Source organism: Aulonocara sp. 'chitande type north' Nkhata Bay, linkage group LG14, assembly GCF_057382095.1.
Source record: "Aulonocara sp. 'chitande type north' Nkhata Bay isolate Kocher_YH1m ecotype deep benthic linkage group LG14, A_spYH_male_GT1.1, whole genome shotgun sequence".
In the NCBI taxonomy this organism is placed as follows: domain Eukaryota; kingdom Metazoa; phylum Chordata; class Actinopteri; order Cichliformes; family Cichlidae; genus Aulonocara; species Aulonocara sp. 'chitande type north' Nkhata Bay.
This window is the reverse complement of record NC_141357.1, coordinates 9,434,318-9,456,900: the sequence shown is the minus strand read 5'-3', so window position 1 is coordinate 9,456,900 and position 22,583 is coordinate 9,434,318. Positions and strand designations below refer to the sequence as shown.

The following is a 22,583-nucleotide window of genomic DNA, read 5'->3' as shown; positions in this document are numbered from 1 at the left end:
GCAAGAAAAGAAAAAGAGCAAAATTACCCTAGGGCTAACTTTGCCTCAGGGCAGTCATGCTAATATTGAAGTGCCATGTGCCACGTTCTGTAGACTTGAAGTTAACAGAGAACAAAAGTGTGACAATCTGCATCCATCAGACTCAAATTAGTGCAAACTTTCAGTCCCAATGCAGGGTGTGGTGTGTCCTATAATGCACGTTTAACCCCTTTTTCTTCTACTAAGGAAGCTCACATTGTTTGACCGGGGTTGAAAAAGGTTCTAAAATGTGAATAAGAGAGAGCTGAAAACTCAGCTTAAATCTTATTATAAAATGCACACAAGTGCACACTGGACTTGGCTTTGTCAGCACTGTACCCATCCCTAATGCCACTGGGGTAACTTCAAGGCAATCAGCTGTGATTATGAAGGATGGTTGGTATGACCCTGAAAATGTTTTATACTTAGTCTGTTTTGAATACAAATATTCTGAAAACTCTCCACAACAACCTGCAAATGGACAGACAGATAAGTGCAGACTCACGCTTGTGGTTGTTCTTGCGTTGGAAGGGTAGCGTGTGTCGCTCTGAGTCTTCTTCACCCTCCTCATCTGCCAGGTGTGTGTGAGTGTAGTGGTAACTCAGCCCTGGGCGGTTCTTATAGCGCTTCCCGCAGACTGGAACACACACGCAGTGTATAATATTAGATTTATCTACGTTTGCAAGAAGAAACGAGAAAGGAGAAACTTAAATGAATCCATAGAAAATGTGACGCTCACTGTCACAGACATAAGGCTTGTCTCTGTCTTCAATGGCAGGCAGCTCTTGTCTCTTTCTCATGCCCCCAACACCATAGGCCTGCAGAGAGCACACACACACACAGACACACACACACTTGTAAAAATACATGTAATATAATCATAAAAGTTTGAACTTCCACGCTTATTATGTACTAAGTTTTGTACACTCATACACAATAAAGACAGCATAGCAGCACACTCCTCACTCAGTGTTTCACAATACACACACACACACACACACACACACACACACACACACACACACACACACACACACACACGTTTGCATTCTAATCATCTGCTCTCAGTGTAAAGCTCCACTTCCAGCAGGAGGGGGCTGATGACACCTAGCAGGGGAGCAACAGTTCCAATTAGCAACCCTGGTGTATGTGTAAGCGTGTGTGTGTGTGTGTGTGTGTGAGAGAGAGAGAGAGAGAGAGAGAGAGAGAGAGAGAGAGAGAGAGAGAGAGAGAGAGAGAGAGAGAGTTTGTGTGTGGTGACTTTCAGAATGCATTGCTAACACTTGATTATCTTCCCATAGGATCCCCAAAAAGAGTGTGGGGGGAAAAAAAGACCTGTCTGATCTAATCAAAGATGTTATAAAAGAGGTCTTCCCAGCATGATTTTAATCACTGTATCTGTTTGCATTTATTTGCAATAACTTCTAGTTTTGTGTAATGACACTTCACTTCAAAGTCTGGTACACAGAAAAAGCACGAAAAGATTTCTAACTTATATTTTACATTTATGTGAAGTTTCCAGTAATCATTCCTTATACACTGTCACGTCTCCAGCACTGCGTGCCTTTATGTCTTACAGACAGGACACAGATTCAGAGCTGATAACTCTGAGCTCAGACTAGGTCATTTGTTTTTTCCTGATTCTGCTCTTCCACATTAACAAGTAAGTAATTTACTGTGGAAAAGACTGAAATGTCCCTGTTTCCTTACTCGTGCTTTGGTACGGTTCTTGCGCTTCGGAACATCTTCATCCATGTCATCCGCCTCCAGCTCATGAGGGAAATCCCCAACAAGTAGCTTCTGTTGGTGAGATATAGAAACAGAAAGGGAGAGATGGACTGTCATACAGGTTAGTTTCCTTTCCTTTTATCGCTTAAGTCATTTATTTTTCCTTTTACCCTGCATGAGCCCGTATGTTTAAATTAAATTGCGCACTTTCCTGCTGTTTTTAACTTGTTCGGATGATCCCAGCATGAAAGCACTATTAACACTGAACATAACCAATACTTTCACCGTTTTGCTGCAATAAAATATGACAACATTTGAATCACAATTTTCTCAATTAAACAGGTAGATCATGAAAATCTAATAAAACTGGGCAAATCATGGGATGAGGGGGGCATAACAGAATGAGTAAAGGCAGGCAGAAGTGTCAGACATACTCTTCCTTTTGGGTCAGCCAACAAAAACATACTTCCACTTCCTATATTAAAACTTGATAGCTTGTTTTACCGAACTCCATTGTGTCCTAAATACCCCAAAAAGGTTCACTTGAGTATGCATTACAGCCTATTCATTAGTGTTTGATGGGACACACGGTATAACGCCTGCCTGCTGAAGAGCAGGAGTTGGGGGAAGCCCCGGATTAGAGGCCCTAAACACGACTCCAGCTCTCAAAGGGCCACTGTGAGCGCTATTCACTCAACTGCTGATTGATTAGCTGTCCGTGAGAGTTCAACAGCGGCAGCCTCGAGCTGGTGAAATACTCCAGACAGATGAGCATTAAGTTTTTGCACATAAGTTATGTTTCCTTTTAATGTAAAGAAGATAAAAAGAAAACTATTTTCAAAGTCTGTGAAACAACTGAGCGGGATCCCCGTAAAACAACAACAGTGATGGGAAACACGCACACGCTGTCAGGAGCCGCAGGAGCCCATGTCACCGCCAAAACACACACTCCAAGAGAGAGAGAGAGAGACGCGCACACACAAAAAGGCATAGACAGACAAAGAAACGCAAACACAGATGGATAAAAAAAGACAGACAGCCTGACATGAGAAGAAAACAACAAGACGTGGAGAGCAACAAAGAACTACAGAGAGAGAAACGACCGAGGAAAGAGGAAGCAGCGTCTCACCTGACACTCGCTCATGGGCTCTTCTTCCTTGGTTTCTACCTTCTTGTCCAGGGTTTCCCCAGCAAGCAGCGACTCCAGCACGGGACCGTCTGGGATCCCCCCCTCCTTCTTTAAAGATGCCTCGTAGTCTGTGGAACGAGACGATTACAATCAGAAAGCAGCAGAGAGCACGACTTCACGCTGGCGTGCACAGCCGAGCTGACAGAGCCCCGAGGACACGACATTTGGCTTGTTCATGAAACTGCAGTGACTTTTAGCATCTCTACGGCACAGAGGCTGAAATGATCATGGCCATTTTAGCGTCATATGATTGTATAACACTTGTGGAAAATTGCTGTTTTTAAATTTTCTCAAAGCATTAACCAATTGCTGTAAAATGTTGGTAAAATAAGAAAATAAGAAAAGTTACTTAAGTATGAGGTTAAAGTTTTCTACAAATATGATCACTCCACTGAAGTTAGTTATACAATAACATCCATAAAGTTTTCAAAGAAAAGAGATATTCTGTGTGACTCTGAATTTATAAGCAATGTCTACCACACCTAACATAGTTGAGATATTCTGCAGTTTCTTTCAAGTGTTTCTGTTCATCCCATTTCCTACTCACCTATCTTGAACTCGATCGGTACAAGCCGCGGGTCCTCCAAGATGTTTAGCCGTCTCTTCTTGCGCCAGCAGCGAGCGGGGTATGTGTACAACTGGCCCGGAGCGTGACCTGAAATACAGAGGAACACACATACTGGCATGATTGATACATTAATTAGTACATGAAGGAAAGTAGGTTATTAAATAATCATAATTCTGGCATGTCAAAGTCTGATGTGCTGGAATAAATTACCAAGTAACTAATTTTGGTGTTTTACATCATTAACTAGACAGCCCACATCCAGAGACTGTGAGCGACTGTAGACACAGCGGTGCTAAACGCTAACACATTTTATATTTTACAACATTTCGCAGTTATTTATTCAGGTTTGTTATTTTAGTTTATCTCGAGAGCTCGTGTGCAGAGCAGTGGCCCGACACAGATGGTGTTACAGAAAAGGTAGCATTGCATAAGAACTAAACATTTATTCTTATTCTTCTGCTTGAAATAGTAGTGAAATAGGCATTACACCCTTTAAGTAAAAGTCTTCATCCTTAAATAACAGTGTAAAAGTTTTACTTAAAGTATTAATTATGCAGTGTTCTGTGTATTCTGTGTATATAATATTTATATTACAGCTAATTACTTATATACTGCTGTGTCACTTTATCTATAATACATTTATTGGAAGATTTATTTTTATATTCGGCAAAATAAGACCTAAAATAAATTGTACGAGTTGCAACTTGCAAATACATAGTGAAGTAGAAGGAGAAAACAGTATAACAAATAAATAAAGAGCAAATACATTATATAACATAACTGTACTTCAGTACATTCATCACTGGTACTATCATTACTGGGTGTTGTGAGCCTTTAGCCCAAATGGCCTTGTTGAGGAAACTCTAGAGGGACCACTGACCATTGGTGTTACCTACTGTTACCATCTTGTGACCACCAGTGACCCCTGTGAAAGTATCCCTGCATTTATGTGTCAACCTGATCTCGTAGTAATTCATCCGAAAGTTGGTGTTCTTGGGAAACTGCTCTGAAACTGTTTTGAGGAGGGCTAGAGCAGCTCATCTCATGAGGTGGAGTAGGTCATCTAGTAATCCAAAGGTTAATGGTTCAATCCCTGGCTGCTCCAGTATAGTATACAGACAGATACTGAACCAAAGTTGCTTTCTGATCCATTCACCGGAGTGTGAATGTGAGACAGAAAGCACTTAGGCAAAAAAACATTTAAAAAAGTGCTTCTGTGACTGGGTGTGAATGGGTGCTTATAAAAAACGATATATGTACATGTGATATAACAAAAATATAATACTACAAAAGACCCTCAGCTAACTAACCTGGCCATGTCTTCAGAGCGGACAGGATAAAATCAGGAGAGGCCATAACTAGTGAAAGTGATGTACTTAGAGTGGAAACTTGCAAATGGTCAAATTAAAGCTGAAAATAAAAAAATCTCCTGTTTTCTTTTATGACCCAAGTTGTGCTTTCAGTAGTTAGATTACTTTTGACTGTTTTGTGTGTTTCTAAAGATGACATGAAACACTAATTTACACCATGGAGCCCTGCTCTCAAAAACCGGCATGGATGCAACTCTGTCTGTGAAGCTGGATTTAAGAAATAGGTGCTTAAAGTTTTAAAAACATGTTTAGCGCCATCTTCTGTCAGTACGGAACGTGACGTCATGTGGTTGGTTGATGATAATAGACTTATATTAGCTTATGTTAGCTAGCTCAGTGTTTCCCAACCACTGTGCGCATAGGAGTGCCGTGAGAAATGATCAGGTGTCCCTTGGAAGAATATATGGTTTCACCTGATTGGTACGCTAAGCGACCAGCGTAACGGGCAAAACAATTACTACATTCTCTTCCGCTAGAGGGCAGTACAACTTCTTGCTCCAATTAAACGGGTTGCCAACTGCCAATTAAACAGAAGAAGATGAAGAAGAAATTACATTGTCATGCGACAATGCAGGGTGTAACAGCAATAGATAAATATTTGAAAAGCAAAAGTAGTCAATCTGACCTGGGTCCTGGAGAAAAGTCCAACCCAGAGGAAGGTCCTAGCATGAGTAGTAGTCAGAAGAAAGCAAAAATGGTATATTGGGAACAAACTATAGCCGCTATAGCTGGTGCATGTTTTTTGTCAATATGTTTTTTGTGAAATTTTTTGTTTGGTGGTGTGCTGTGTGCTATGTGCCATGGCTCCAAAAGGTTGGGAAACACTGCTTTAATGTAAGGCTATTAACCACAACCAACCAACCACATGATGTCAGAAGATGGTGCTAAACATTTTTTTAAAACCTTAAGCACTTGTTTTTTTAAATCCAGCTTCACGGAGTTATATCTACAGTATATCAGTTTTGAGGAGGGCTCAGTGGTGTAAATTAGCCTTTATATGTTTAGTGTTTCATGTTGTCTTTAACTACTTGAACTACCACTAAACTACAAAAATGTAGCTTATTTAACTGTCATTCACCACTCTACAGCCCTGATGCCAGCTAATGTGGCCACAAATGTTGGTATGGGTATGTGACACTACAGGAAAAATCATATTGTGTCCTCTGTGCACCATTGGATGCTATAATAGTAGTTATTGGATCTCAGTGTGACGAAACCACTCCAAAGAAAAGTGTGATGGTGCTGTGTTGGGTTAATGTGCGTGTGTAAAATATCCAATGAACAATGAAGTTTTGTTTGGTGGTTTTAGAAAATGTGGCAATTTTGTTCAAAGTTATTTGGCCAGTAACAAAAAGTAGTGAAATTAAACAAAGAAAAACAACTTTAAATCTACAAACACGAAATAAAAATTAAAAATTATTTTAAAAATTCAATAAGTGAGTTCAATTCTAATTTGGGTTACACTGAAAATAAAGTTTTATCTGAAAGTGAAATTATACAAACCAAAATGGTTAATGCATCAGGCATTACACAAAACTACACGCACATAAGTGTGTTGTCTCTGGAATAGCTGGTGCCAGCGGCGTAACATCGCCTACAGGGCTGTCTGATTCAGTGCCAAAATACACTGATGTTACAGAGAAGGAAAAAGCAATGAGGAAACACCCTTTGGGGGAAAAAAGTTGAGGTGTGAGAGGTAGGAGGCATGAAAAGGAAAGACAGGAACAAGCAGAGCAGAGGATGGAAGGAAGGAAGAAGCGTGATGAGCGACTGGAGAGAACAGTTCGTGTAGCACAACAGCTGGCATACACACACACCAACATAGGAGAAGAAGAGGAAGAACACTCTGATGGGTAAAAACACTAAAAAACACACACACATACACAAACCTGGTCCACGGTGGTTCTTCTCCATCCAGATGTAGCAGTTGCTCTGGGCCACCCCGGTCTGGGAGTCCAGGAAAGGGAGCCGCATGGAGCGCTCTGCACACAGACGGGCATTGTAGCTGCGACAGTGTTCGATGGCCTCCTTATAAAACTCCTCTCCAAGACTGAGTCAGAGCAAAGGGGAAGAACAAGGATGGAGGTTATAGGGAGGGGTTAAAGGTGAAGGACAAGAGGAGGTCCAGTGTGGCGTGTGAGTCAAAAGAGGAAGGCTTTAAGTAGAACAAGGAGCAACGTGAAGCTTGCACACACCCAAACCATCAAAAGGGGCAGTGGGTGAACAGTCATGGACAGCTACAGTCTTTGTGTGTGTGTGTGTGTGTGTGTGTGTGTGTGTGTGTGTGTGTAGGTAGGAGTGGAGATGCACAGTCCTAATAACCTGGGTCACAGCAGACAAGCTGGCGACCACTCACTGTTAACACCACACACCCATACACACAGACACACACATCCTGTACAGTAAGAGAGTATATAACACTTTATTCTCACTGCAAGAACAGTGTATGCACAGTATTTTCCCACCTGTACAAGTGTGAGTTTGATTAACATGCAGTGGGATATTCTTCCCTTTGTCCCTCCCTCCACTCAACCTCACCACCCCACCCCTCTCCCACACCCCTTCATACCTGTTCTTGATGACTGCACCTCCAGATTGCCTGCAGGGAGAAGAAGAAGAAGAAGAAGAAGAAGAAGAAGAAGAAGAAGAAGGAGAAAAAAGTGAGTAGATGTGCGGTGAGTCATTCCTCCACCCCACCCTAATTTGCCCCCCCCCCCCGTTCATTTGGCTTCTCATTCTTTCACAACTCGTTTCCCTCGCTCTGTCTCTCTCGCTCTCTCACTTGTTTCCAAGACTGTTTTTCTTTCCTATCTTTTTTTACTTGCGTGTTTAACTTTCCCACTCCCCCTGTTCTCCTGCTGTTCTTTTTTTTCTCCTCCCTTTGTGTTTTACGTTTTCATCTTTCTTTGCACTTCTCTCTCTCCTCTTTTTGTCTCTCTCTTGTTAATCACTCCTCTCTAGCGTCTTCCTGCTGAGCACAGACATCAAGGTCACTCTACTATACAGACGATAGATACATGACACACAAAACTGCGCGAGCGCGCGCACACGCATGCAGTCATCGAGGGCCAACAGCGAGCTCACAAAGACAGTGCAGGGTAGTGGCTGGTAGCGATTTCTTGACTTTTTTTTTTCTTGTTTCTGTCCAACCACTGAAGGGGCGTGGCCTATTAACTGAACGATTAGATGTAGATTTGCGTGTTATTCGGTTGTATCTCCACAATGCAGTTTTCCTCCACCGATTTAGCATTGCCTTCTTTTACCACTGCCAGACTCATAAAGGCTTTTTAAAAAGAAAAATCATCAGAATTCATGGAGCAGAGCCAGAAATACTCTTTTTTTTAATTCCACATGTAATTCTGTCTTGTCACAACCTGGCACCCACATTTTCCACAATGCAATTTGACCTTCGGCAGCTCACTTCAGACATTGTTATGCTAGTAATGGCTAATGCAGCCTTGAGGGTCTAGCCTGAAGTGGAGAGGAGGACCAGACCACAAGGAATAGTAAGTTCATTTCAACACCCACAACGGTTTTTTTTCACTTTCAGGTTTCTTTTAGTCTGCAGCCCCACCTGATGCTGACTCAAAGGAGTTGAGGGACTTGAGTCCCTTTGGAGATGCATAAGACTTTAAACGCCACACACACATATTCCGCAAACACCTGTCAACAGACTTTGGTGTGTAAAGCTGATGAAGCTTCACTTTAAACAGGCAACACGCTAGGGCTGAACGATTATGGAAAATAATCTAATTGCGATTTTTTGCCCCAATATTGCGATTGCGATGCGATATGCGATTATTTTTTAAGGTCTTTGTCTTCTGTATTATTAAACAAAGACAAGCAATACATCATATAGTATGGCCAATACTATATTACATTAATTTTAAACTGTTCTTTCCTGGAAGACAGACCTCTGTTATGATGACATGAGGTGATGCATGAATTGATGACTGACATTTTTATTTAACTTCTTCAATCACAACAGTATATTTGAACATACACAATAGTTTATTTTTATTTTACAAACATCTGAGCATAAAGTGCTGACAAGGAACCCTGGTGTAAACATTAAAATGAAAGTCAGTACAATGTGCAGATTGCAGAAATATACATAAACAAAATCAGTGGCTTTACCACACTCAGTTTTTCGACATCTGTGAACTACTAGACAGTCATTCAATTAAAAAATAATATTAAATAAATAAAACTAATAAATAAAAAATACACACATCTTACTGATCTCTGCAGTCAGTAACATTACACATAAAGTGCAAACATAATAGCAATTGTATAAACACACACACAAACACGCCTTTAAAGTTTAAAGGCGTGAAATTGGACGGTCTAGTTCTGATTAGCGTCACCGCTGTCTCGGTGGAGTTTAATAAACTCGGCCGTCTGCTTCTTGCTATCTAAAATATAACCAGACACTGGTGTAAATTCTCGACTGTCTCATACTTCTGTTTAATAAGTTTTCTGTTTGACGTTTAGTCAGCTGTGTGAAAACCAAGGAGGAACCCACCCGGGGGATTAATAAAATTTTATTTTATCTAATCTAATAACTTTAATCTCAGCCAAACCGATTTACTCACGAACAAACAAAACACTGAAAAAAGCCCAACAATAACATTTTTAGGTTGTCTAAGTGACTTATATATTACGTTTAACCCGAGCAGCGAAACTCCGCGGTGATCTGAAAATGATGTGCCGGGAGTTGTGCCGTTCTCGGCCGCATCAGTAACCCTCGAGCTCCCGGCTAGCTGTCGAGCTGGTGGGTAGCAGACGCCTCTGAAAACGTCGAAGCACTTTTGCAAATATGGGATATCTTGATAAACCGAGCAGATATTTGATGTTTACACAGCTACTTTCTCGCCTGAAAATATGTTAAAAGTTTATTTTGTGACCCAGAAAGATTAGTATGAGTAATTTTAAAACTTAGTAGCGGCCGCCATTGCTGGAAACTGGAGTTTGGCTGGGCCGCGCTATGAATTCTGGGATATGGTAGTAATTTGGACAGCCTTATAATCGCAGTATAATCGCAGCCTTTGCGGTTAGAAAATTGCACTTGATCATGTCGCGATATTATCGCAAATGCGATATATCGTTCAGCCCTACAACACGCACCTTTCAACAATTCACTAAATTAAACAATGTCCTTCAGAAGAACTCACACAAACGTTTATGGAAATTTTGCAGCGTGGCATAAAAGGTCCACTTTTATCCTCTTTTTTTCCCCTTACTTTTAAGAGGTTGAAGAACCCCTCTCATCACTGGTTATAACAGTAAACACAAGGTGAAGCTCAGGGAACAATGATGGCCATGAAAAATATTATGTCGACTATGTTTTAGATGTGGAAAAATTGTGTTAAAGTTTGATATTTTGATAATCATCCATCCGGCTCAGCCTGCTCTATATTTGGACTTTGTTTGACATTTATCACAGCAGCCACATTATTTGAGGCTGGGACCTAAATAGAGCAGAAGCATTAGCTAATGGCATTAGCATCACCTATATTTACCTCCTGTTTATGTCAAAATCAATGCTTTAATAAAGGAGTATGTCTCATTACTTCCCCCTCTCATCCCACAGAAAATACTGTGGTCACTAGGGTGTGTCTGATAGCCCTGCGTTGGTGTTGTTCCTGGATCATCATAATTGATCTTGGTCCAGGGTCACGTAGGCATACCACAACTTTAACTGCATGGAAGGTTGTGGCATGGATAGACGTGTAGATAAAAGAGTTTCCGGTTAAAAATCTAAATCATTATATACCAGGTAGTCCAACTTCAGTGACCCTGCAAACGCCACTGCTGTTTAGTTTTCTGTCTTCATTTATGTTGGAAGTGGTAGCAGAGCTGTACGTTTTAATTAGTTTCAAAAATCTCTCAGTCAGAACATGGTATGAAATGTTTAGGTGTAAACTAGCGAGCTAACTTCCTGTTAACTTCTAACTCTGTTAAATTTAATAAATCCTGTTTTCATGGATGTAAAACTTAATTGTTACACCCGATAAAGCAGCAACGCTGATGACTTAATTAAAGATGAAAGAATTTAGACCGTTTTTAACTCTTAGTGTTGTTTGACTTTGGGACCTGACGCCGACGGAGTTTTGGACTCAGATTACTCTGCGAAGCCCCTCAGCCGTAATGCTCTGACAATCCATCAAGCAGTGCAGCTTACCAAAGTTGTACTAAAACCTTTTTTAACAGATTTCTGCACGCCAAAATCGGTTCAAGGTCAGTAAGCACAACCAGAATTCATACATAAGACACACTCTCGATTTTTGAGAAAATTAAAGGATTTTAAGTGCGCCTTATAGTGTGGAAAATGCGTTATACAGAAGAAAAGAATATATCGTGATATATATCATTACCGCACATGCTTCAAATTATATCGCGATATAAATTTTAGGCCATATCACCAAGCCCTACTGTTAAATCATTTTAACAAACCTACTAACTGGCAGACAAAAAGTAAACCAGCTCACGGGAATAAAAAACTCACCAGCCTGGCTCATTAATAAAAAGCTGGATTAACGTCACACTACGCTACAGCTCAATATGGACGCACAAACAGAGCATATTACCCCAATCAACACAGAATGAAAGCAGAATTAGGTCTGAAAGACGAGGGAAAACCCTCTTGTGACAATGTCAAGTAGAATCAGCTGTCCTGTTTGGAAATAAGAACAAACTCAGCACTGCCATCGGACCCAGCAGATGCTTGTGATGACTGACAGCTTGTGTACTGAATCTTCAAAACCTCCTAAACCAGCTCTGCAACCATTCGGGCCAACATATGACATTTAAAGGATGCGACTGGGGCATCAATGCTGCGCTCATGTCTGTTTGCATGTCTTTGGAAAGGAGCTGCTGCTCCCCTTCTGCTGAGGAGAATACGCTCCTTTCAGCTCTGTCCCTTCAGGCGGCCATGCATATCTGACCATCAAAGTATTTCACGGCCGTGTAAAAGGTGCGTCAGCAGAACTTTTCCTCACCTTATTTCACTTTTTTTCTTTTAGAGCTGTGCCCATGCTCCTCCCTGCAGTTTACAATAAACAACTGGAAAAGAAAAAAACGAATTGCACTAGAGGCCTGTCCAGAAAATAACAGGTTAGATCCACAGAGCCACTCAGACACCACTCACTCATTAGGAGGTGCTACGGATAAAAGCAATACCTAAATGCCTGAATTTTAAATGGGCCGGGAGAAGCTTGGCCAAAATAGAGAAATCCATTCCCTCAGAGACAAATATCCAGTACCTGCTGTTTGTATAAATAGTCATGAGGACGGAGAATAAACACTCACACTTGATGAGAGGCGCTCAAACGGGCGCATACGTTCACAGGCCTAGAAAGCCTTACACGGTGCTGTTTAAAATATTAACAAGAACATGGTGAATAAAAGACCGGGAATTCAAGGCTGTGCTAGTGACCAAACTGAAATACCAGAGAGACTGGGAGAGAGCGGAAAAAGAAAAATGTTAAATGTAAAACAGCTCCCCACATTCCTCCCCCTCCATTTTTCAAAACCTGCTCCCTTCGATCTCTCCATCACCTCCATCCCTCTCTCTCCTCTGCTGCCTTTAGAGGCGCCAGAATAAGTCGGTCCCTCCTCGATAATAAGTTGACAGCTGTAGAAAATGGCTTCTTTCAATTTGGGCGCTTGCAATCTCATTATATTGTGATAGGAGAGCCGCATGACTGTTTGCCAGTTTGAAGGCTCGTACAGCAGTAGAGCTGTACGAGGAGGAAGATACCCGCAGAGAAAGCTGGGAGACGCCACTTGAAGAAAGAGAGGACGCAGGGTGAGATGGGCTGAGGAGAGAGCAAGAGGCAGAAGAAAGTGACATCCGGGAAGAGATGGGGAATGAAAGTTTGGGAGAAAAAGAGCAGATCCCCACAGTAGCAGAGCGGGGGCAGGGGATGTGTGGAAAGCTTATTTCGGACACTTTTTTTTTTTAATTTTTGAGCTCTCACAAACATTTCTCTGGAGAGTAAAACCCCCAATTCAGCTGCAAATAGCAACGAGCGTTGGTCCGACATTCAACATCGATTTGAAAAGTAATAATCGCTGGTTCTTAGATTTGATTCAGAAATCACATTGAGTGGGTGGCAACAGCAGGAAAAAGTGTGATCACCAAATATTGCCTTAAATTCTGTCTGCCTTTGTGCTGGCCAGCTTGCTAAAAAGAATATTAAATCTGAATAGCAGTGAAATTGAAAAAGAAAAAAAGAGAAGCTGTTCTCAATTCACCAGAGGACACCCTGTGCTCCCTTGTGGATCTGCAGGTGCGACACAGTCGCCGCTTTAAAAGCCGCTCATGACAGACACAACTGTTTGTTGTATTAAGTTGTAGCCAGGTGATTGTCAGCTTATCTTAGACTGAAAACAAGTAGCATGGCTCCATTGTAAAGGTATCAAGAGGGAAGGAGACATTTCCCAAAATGCTGAACTAGTTTTTTTAAAACGTCAATAAGGAAGAAAGCAGACCAGGGTGTCGCCTTTTAGTTTGTGGCCATATATTCTGGACAAACCACATTTAAATGGGCCATAGCTAAAAATTGTGAAACCATTACCCCTCTTTAGTGTCATCTGTCCACCGCCTTGTCCCTGACCACCTCCTCCAGCTCTACTCAGCCGAGACACATAGCCCAAGCCTCTGTCCCTGCTGGACATGCCAGAAACACCTCAAATAGGAGCTGTCCAGGAGGCATGCAAGTCAAATACCACAAGTGGCTCTTTTCGATGCGGAGGCACGGCAGTTCAATTCTGAGCCACTCAGCACTGAAATCAGAGATAGGATCATTGCTGAGGGAAACAGAGAGCCCCAAAACCTCTCGGAGGAAGCTCATTTCCTCTGCTCGGATCTGCGATCTCGTCCCAGAGTAATGTATTATTTGTTCTTAAATTATTTTATCATTTCATGATTTAACTGAACAAAAACAGACCATAAACGTTCCAAGATATCTTAAATAAAAATTAAGTGCAATTTCAACTCTGCGTCTATAGTATTCCACATTCCTTGTGTTTGCTGTCACTACATGTCTTCATATGTAGAATTCCTGTAACTGAACAACAATATTATTTTTATGTTTTTATCATTCAAGCAACTTCTAGAAATACTTTTAACATTGTCCTTTGAATTTTTGCTCCTGTGCAGTAAGGCTGGCCCCACCACACCAGACAAGTGGCAGGTATGACTTGGCTGCACATTTCACACTTTGCAAAGCCATGCAGTGGGACAAATGTGACCCTTTGGCAGGCCAGATCTGGGCCCCTCTCCCTATGTTTGACACCCCTACTCCACACAGATGTTTAGCACAGACAGGGAAACATCTGCACCTCTCTGGCTTGTGGCCACTGTGGTCCTATACCAGCCAAGCAGTTGGTGAAAACACAGACCACAGGGGAACACACAGAGAAACCAAACTGCCTATCATCAAACCACACAGCCGATTAAGAAAAGCCGAAACCTGATTCCACATCAGTGAACGCACACACACACACACAGACACACACAGACACATGAAGACAGGGGTTATGTGCCTCAATCAGCATGAAAACTAATTTTACAATTCCAATCGTTTTCATCTGTGATATTTTTCAACATGTATTTCTATTTCAGGTTTATTTCAGCTATATTTTACACTAATGGATGCAAACAGACTCGCAAGAGCAGGGAGAAATAGTAGCCGCTTTAGTAATGAACTGGCATGGAGCCAGCTCTCCAACAAACTGGAGCTGACTACCAAAAATGTCCATGCAGACATGACAGAAATGACAATCAAGCAGATCCGCACTATGCAAGGGCACAAAAACTGGAAAGGACACCTGTGCAAGGGTGCCTGCACACAGAAATACTTAAAGTAACACCACCAATGGTGCTATATGCATTTGTATGGGTAATATTTAGCCACAAAAACAAAGAGGAGGCATGCAGACGGAGGAGATGCTTGCATGCACAGGCAGTAATAATATGAACCTTTAGCCACACATACAAACACAGGCTCGAGATTAGATAAGAAAAGAGAATGAGAGTGCCTGGAGCATGCAGACTGTGTGTTTGTGAATGTGTGTGTGTATATGTGTGTATGAATCCTAAGCCCACACTGAGCTGTCTGCCTCAGCCTGCACTAAGCAAACAGCAGGGAGGGAGAGGCCTCCATGAAAACACTGAAGTAACTGGTATCACTGGGAGCACGCACACAAATAAACAGACTGGTGCAGCTGACAGGCAGTAGATACAGAAGCATCCTTAAAAAAAAGCACAGCCACCCCACCAGGACCACCCTGGGTAAGCCATTGTCTGACTCTCTCCGGGATCCCTCAAGTCCCATCCAGCAGAAGTCCACTTCAGCGCACACTGAGCCTCGGCCCAGGGTTGCACTGGCGCTCAAACGCACGTAGACTGCCGCCAGCATTTTTCTATTATGGTGCAATTAACCACACCAATTAGCTGGTTCCCCAACCGATAGGGAAACAGAGGGCTCCCCCTAGAGGTGAAGTCATATTATTGGGTGGGGAAAATATGAGGGAATCAGAAATTACAAGAAACGTCCATTCCAACAAAGGATTTCATTTCAGTGGTGGTTTCCAACTGGGTGGAATTAGGTAATTAAACTGTAAGGAAATGAGGTAGTTCACTTGTAAATGGCTTTTTGAGGACTGAGGGCAGATTGTGTTCTGCACTTAAGATTTGTTAGCAAATGCTGCCGACAGCGTGGCTGGTAGCTGTGTGCACGTCTCGGTTGAGTTTGGAGCCTGTAGAAACACTTGTGCCTACATACTCAAGCCTGTACACCTGTCCACACACCTGTCCTATCCACCATTGTCCATCTGTACCCACACACACACACACACACAAATGCCAGCCCACAGTGTGTGTGTGTGTGTGTGTGTGTGTGTGTGTGTGTGTGTGTGTGTGTGTGTGTGTGCTCGCAGAGGAGAACTAATATCGGGCGGCCTACCACTGTTCCGTGCCTCCCCTTCCCCCACCCCAGCCCCTCCATGGCTGAACTCAACAGATTAAACTATGCAATATCACCCTTACCAATTCACCCCTCCTCCTCCTCCTCATGCCCCTCCACCCTCACCATCCCCAATTCAATTTCTTTTCCACTCTCCTCTCTCTCTCTCTCTCTCTCTCTCTCTCAGTCGAATGATTTGTCTTTTTCTCTCTCTCTCTCTCTCTTCTTTCTGTGTGTGCATGTGCACTTGTTCACAGCAACACATTTTTCTGTTCTTCTGAAGACTGCAAGGCTGCAGTAGTAGGAATATATAGATATTTGTATGTGTATATAGTATATCTAGGCTGGGCTACTGAAATATGTGTGGATGGCTGCCCGTGAACACACACTAGCAGATATTGCATGCATATTGATGAAGTATTGTAGAGAGATGTGGTCTGGCAAACGCAGATCAAGAGTAAAAAAAAATTGGGTTGAAGAGTGAGACACATACATTTGGAGTGCATGCACTAATGCAGTCCTACTCCTGTATGCAGGTTAATGAAAACGTGTGTGTGTGTGTGTGTGTGTGTGTGTGTGTGTGTGTGTGTGTGTGTGTGTGTGTGTGTGTGTGTGTGTGTGTGACTGAGAGCGTGCACGCCAGTCAGAAAAAGACAAAGAGGCCGCACATTCAGTTTGACAGTGACAGACAGACAGATGGACAGACAGGAGTGTGGCTGTGTCTGTGCAGGAGCGGACGTCTGCCACGCTACCAGCTGGAAAGCGTCAGTTTCCTCGAATGGCTGTCACAGCACTGGGTATGGCCATGTGTGTATGTGCACGAGTGTTTGTGTGTGTGTCTGCAACTGACTGTTTGCATATTTGAACATGACGAGAGATCTGACGGAGGGAGGCAGAAACAGGCAGGGCCGTGCAACAGATCGTGTCGTTTCTGTCAGCGCTTTGTGTTACCTGCTGCATGCGATTTTAATGAAGAGTTGTGCGTCTGCCTGCTTGTCCGCTGGGTGTGGTTCTCCGAGAAACCCTCTAAATCTGTGAATCACAGGCCCACCATGTCCATGTGTCTGTTCACGATTGCCGCTTGCGTTTGTTTGTCTCTACATATGCGTGCGGCTATCGCTCGTGCGTGCCTGTTTATGCGCGCTGATTGTTTGTGTTTGCGTGCGCATACATCCCCGCGCGTGGGTGGGTGTATATAGCCTATAACTGGCTGCAGTGTGCATTGAGGGCAGTACATCAGGGTAAGGCAATCTGCCTGTGAACAGCTCCTTCAGGTGAGATTTATCACCACTGCACTTGGCCTCTTATTAAGGCGATGGATTCCCTACCTCTGTATCTGGGTGCGCACGTGTGTCTGCATGTGTGGCTACGTGTGTGTGTTTATTAGTGGCCCCCAGCCCACCCCACCAAACCTACAGACCCCCACTTCCCCACACCACTGTGCATCCTTATTAAAGTGCTGCAGAGGAAAGCAGGCACTGGGGTTTTTTGTTGACTCCTCCCTCAACAACTCCTGATAGGGAACCAGTGGACGCGCACAGACACTGGGAATAATATAAATGGGGACTGACAAGAGAGAAGAAATAATGTTGAGGAGACTAGAGGCTTAATATATTCTGTTCCTTTCCTACCACGCCTTTAGTTTGGACTTCAAGTTCCAACCAAACAGAACTACAAATTCCAAATTCCCTAGCTGGAAATCACGCAAAGTCCCAAAGCAGTGCAGCTGACTGACAGTCAGTTAGGTAGCACTGGAGAAATAGGTCATAGAGCTAAAAATACTTATCTATGTCTCTCTCTTTCTCGCTCTCTCTCTCACACACTCTGTGTGTGTGTTTCTCTCTCTCCTGTCTTCATAAAAAAAGTAAAACAGATAGAAAGTCTAAATAAGGGGATGATGAAAGGAATAAGTCGGAAAAAGAAATACCCTTAAAAACATCAGACCTCAGGCTTACTCCCATACGGGTGAAGAAAAAAACTGAGAGTAAGAGAGGAAATGAGAGAGTGCAACAGTGTGTGCGTGTTTGTGTGCCTTCCTGTCTACCTCCGTACACACGCGCGATGCCACACAAATGAGCGAGTGAGGGAATGAAAGGGAGAGATTGAAAGGAGAGGGAAAGATCTAGAAATGGATGCTCAGGCTGTGGCTTCAGCCATCACGCGGGGCTGTTTGCACACAGAGCCGGTTATTACACGGAACTCATTTAGCTCAGTCAGGCAGGGCAGAAATAATATCATATAGGGCCCTGCCACCACAACTGCTGCCAGTGCCACAGCGCGCAACTATCTACATCTCCCTCTCTAACCAGCACGGGGAAGTAATATCGTGGAAATGCACACGCCATCCACTGTCATTTTGATCAGTTCTGCCACCTGTGCCTTTAAGTGATTGCTGCAAAGTCTGAAATTTCATTTAATTGCGCTCTCCTCCCGAAAGACTTTCATCTGCAGAGGATTTTAAAGATGACTTATAAGCAGACATCCAGAAGCCCAAATATTCAGGGTGTCTTTTGTAAACACCATAACTCTTATGAAACATTATATAATGTGGTGACAGTATACTAAAAGCCCTTTCTTGGCAGTGGATGGCCCAAATATACAGTAGATACATCTTAAGGAACTCTTAGCTGTAAGCTATATAACGGAGTTTCGAGGGATCTGAGAGAATGCGTAGGAATTTCTCATCGATGTAGTTTATTAAAAGAGTGGCCATGCCTTGATTCACAATGTAAAGAAGAGTGGTGGGAGGGGAGAGGGCTCAGATGGTTTGAGGCCAAAAAGAAGGAAAATGGACAACAAAAAGAGAGAGAGGGAGAGAGAGAAAGGAGATGGCTGAATAAAAACGAGAGATGGCAAAACTAGTGATGGATGGGGAAAGCGGCGAAGAAGGAGGGAGGCATATAGTGGAAGAGAGGGCAGCAGGGTGATGGGAGGACAGAGAGGAAGTAAAAGGGAGGGAGAAAGAGAGATTATAAACGAGTCTAATCCAGCAGAGAGAGAGAGAGAGAGTGATAGACAGGGAGAAGGGCTGGTAGGGAAATGCCCAGCAGATTGAATGGAGCTCGGTGTTCTCCTCCCCTCATTTGCTGTTGCACATCAACCCTCCACCATACCTCCACTCACGTAGACTGGCTGTCACAGTGTCCCGCTCACACTCAGCTGGACAGTGGGGACCAGCAGCTTCCCAAAGATTTATATACACTGAATTAAAGCTAATTCGCCGCAGAGATCCAGCAAGGTCTGGGGACATTCATGGGCACAACAGGCATCGTCTCCAGGCGCGCAGGGCTCAGCCACCCTATTAGGGCTGACTTTGAACCCAATTTTGCTGGTTGTTTGGCCCATTTTACTGGATGGGCCCCTAATTTGTAAGCCTCTAATAGCAAGTTTGTTTGTAGACATGCTAATTACAAGGGCTTGTTTAAAAGCCCATTGCAGAGCGGTAACTGGAACACAGTTAAACCCACACTGCGTAATGATGGCATTTATGCAGTTGGTGAGATATTAAAGGCCGCTTTGATTGCTGTGGCCTTGTGTAATAAATAAATAAACACATCCAGCTTTGTCCTCTTCTCACGTGCTTTAAGGGAATCCAGCATCCCTGCAGGGTTGATACTGGCTAACAATATGGAGGTTCTGGTCTAACTTGAAGCACTTAAACAGAAATCAGTGTAAGTCCACTCAAAATTGGGCTGTAGTTCATTAGTCACTCTTTCTAACCACTTACTTTGCTGTCTTTTGTACACTCCCCCCACCCCTCATTCTATTCTCCTCCTTGTACCAAAACCCTGTGTTCTCTGTTTGTGTGTCTTGGTGTGTACTCCATGCAAATGAGTCAATTTAATCCCCTGACATGGTGCCACTGAGGGCCTCTGGGAACAATCTGGACACACTTTTTCTTTGCTTGGATCCTGTGGAGGAGAGAAGAGGAGCCTTCATCCTTTTCCACCCATCCATTCTCGTCCCGTCATCGGCATTGCCACATACCTGCCCTTTAGAGCATATATAAACCAAAAATAAATGATTCATCTCCTGCGTGTTTGCGTTATATCTGTGGTCCCTGCGTTGCGTTGTAGTTCAAGTACTTTGAACCAAAACACCCCCAAAATACCATCACAGTCAATCAGGGCTTGCTGACCAATCAGCACCGTTACAAATCCAGTTCCCTCTCCCCTGTGAGGAGCTTTTCACAGCAGGCACGTACAGGGCAGTCGTTCATGGAAATGCGCGAAATGTCGCCTCTCGGAGAAGCTGACAGACAGACACTATATCCCATCTCCCTGCTCAGGTAAAAACCTGCACAGCATCCGATGTGCCTCCCCCCCTCCCTCCTTCCTTTGGCACATAGGTCTTGTGACTTTTCTTTGTTTCAAACTGCCTGAGCTGGAGCGTTTGTATGCTCAAACACTCCAAGGTACTCGAGCTATTGTTTTTTTTGTTTTTTTGGCTGAACGTGCGTACCCGCTGACAGACGCACATCAGCCACCTTTTTGGCCGGGAGCTGAGGCGGGCAGCAGGCGTCTGCATTCCGCTGAAACCAGTCTCAGAACAAAAAACAAAAAAACAAAAAAAAAGACATTCCACTCCCACCACCCCCACCACCCAAAAAAAAAACTGCACAAAGGGGATCATCGCGGAAGAAACTTCACGGGGAAACCCGCCGCTTTAACGTCTGTCAGTGGAGATAAATGTCCGCTGTGATGTAGCTGCACTAAATGTAAAGCGCCGGGCTTTGGGTTGGATTCCAGGCTTTATTCTAAGCGCCGAAGATGAAAGCAAGTCTTCGAGGAGCGTTATTTACCTCGCACTATACGTTTCCAAGAGGTCCGGCGGTAAAGGTAACGCTGCAGCCTAAAAACCCGGGAACGGAGCACTTCGTTCAGTCTACTTGTTTACCTCCTCTCAGCCCCCCTTCAACAAAATATACACACAGGTACTGTAAAGCCATCTAAACCATCCCCCTTCCTCCCGGACAGCCTTGCCACTCCAGCCCGGCTTTGGCCGTGATCTTGGCTGGCTACACTGGCAAGGGACATACCGGGTCACCCAAATCTACCTCCAGCATTCCTCCATATCTCTGCACACACGCTGCTGTCGGCTCAGAGAAATGATTATATGAATTGCATCGGAGCGCGCAATAATCCCCCCACCACTCATGCCCGAAAAAACCTCCCAGAAACCTCCATCAGCTTTAAATCTAACTTTTCTCCGGGGCTGATTCGCCTCTCCTGACGTTATCTCATTCTCCGCTGTATGCACTGCATGCATATAGACGCGTTGGTAATCATGCTGGGGAAATATGTGGGAAATTGAGGGGCTTAAATTGACAGTGACAGCATGCACAATGACCGAAAAAAGCGCAAACACTCAGGAAACGTGTTGTACTTACGATTTGAGGGGGTTCTGTACCGCTGTGGCCATTTTGATATAGTATGATAGAATGCAACACTGCAGAGCCCGGTATTGTACATGTAATGTAGCAGCTATTTCAATTTCATTCATTCTCTGGGGCTGCGGCTGGAGCGGCCAGCCAATGGGAGGCGGGAGCGCTCTGTGACAGCTTTGGGGAAGTGTAGTTTTTATGCATGTCAACATGAGACGCGCCGAGGAGCACAGTACTACAAGTTCCAGCGGGGGTAGCGGTTTAAGTGGACCACGGTCCCGCCTCGGACTTGTTAGGGCAATGCCCCCCATACCCCCCATCCGAATTTATAGAAAAGAAAGAAGAAGAAGAAAATCCACCACAGTTATGTTGAGGTTGGGTTGCAGGACTTTCTGTCAGTCTCTCCTATAAGCATCGTTCCCTTGTCTGGGTGATGATGATGACTCTGGCTCTTATAGCAGCTAAACACTAAATTGTGTTTGTTTACAGAGGTATGATTGTGGATATGGGTGCAAATTTGGGTCAGATATCATATTAAATGCACTGTAAAGGGAATAACTGGATACTCGAGTAGCAAAAAGCACAAACTGCATACAAAGATGTTTACCTGTTTTGTTAAGGAAACTGAGGACAGGTCTGTATAGTCATTTGTTGAAAATCAAGAGAAGTTGTTTCTGCGTAATCTTAGCGGCTTCATGGCCTCATGGATGTTAGATAGCCCTGCAATGAGAAGCTTTAATTATTCATTAATCAGGGGTGATGGGTTGGGAGTAGGCCTATAATTGATTCTTTCAGACATTTGTCTCTCATAGTTGAGCCCGGAGAAAGGCCGGGACCCTCTCTAAATCCTTAACCACGCCATCCTTTATTGCATCCTTCCCCCTCTCGCTCGTTTTCTTGCCCTTACTACATCTTTTGCTGGATCTGTCCCAGGTGGCGATTTTATTTGACTCAGGCTAGAGACAAGGGTGTTAAAGCGACTATGCCAAAGCCTGGGCTGGCATTTTCCACTCCCTAGACATTGGAAGGAAGGGAGGGAGGAGATGAGGGAGGAAGGAAGGAAGGACTCAGAGCCGTTAGAGCAGCAATGCTGGAATTTCTTTCTCCATGTCATGTTAGCAGCAGTGGCGCCGCTCTGAAGCCAGTGACATGTGATATTTATAGATCTGTGCTAACAAATATTTAATGAACATTAGCAAGCAGCTCTAGCATGGAAGCACCGCTCCGATAAAATACTCTCTGTCAGTTAAGGAAACTTTGATTTTGTGCGTTATTCTTTAGTTGTGAAGAATAATAAATGTGTTATTTTGTATTAACGTAGCAAGAAATGTTAGATGAACGTTATTTGTGTTTG

General features: G+C 43.5%; 1 protein-coding gene across 2 annotated transcripts in view; it reads right to left on the bottom strand.

Annotated features, from left to right (window-relative positions):
- dpf1 (double PHD fingers 1) overlaps positions 1-21,441 on the bottom strand; it is a 54,975-nt gene extending 33,534 nt beyond the window's left edge. The window contains exons 1-8 of one of the 2 annotated variants that reach the window (XM_086260851.1): positions 21,236-21,441; positions 7,443-7,472; positions 6,763-6,923; positions 3,483-3,590; positions 2,876-3,003; positions 1,729-1,818; positions 758-836; positions 524-655 (exon numbers count right to left, since the gene is read on the bottom strand). In XM_086260851.1, coding sequence (XP_086116977.1) covers positions 524-655; positions 758-836; positions 1,729-1,818; positions 2,876-3,003; positions 3,483-3,590; positions 6,763-6,923; positions 7,443-7,472; positions 21,236-21,441 — 934 coding nt within the window. The remainder of the gene's footprint in view (positions 1-523; positions 656-757; positions 837-1,728; positions 1,819-2,875; positions 3,004-3,482; positions 3,591-6,762; positions 6,924-7,442; positions 7,473-21,235) is intronic. The other variant, XM_086260852.1, reaches the window with a different exon arrangement.
- Positions 21,442-22,583: the final 1,142 nt, after the last annotated feature.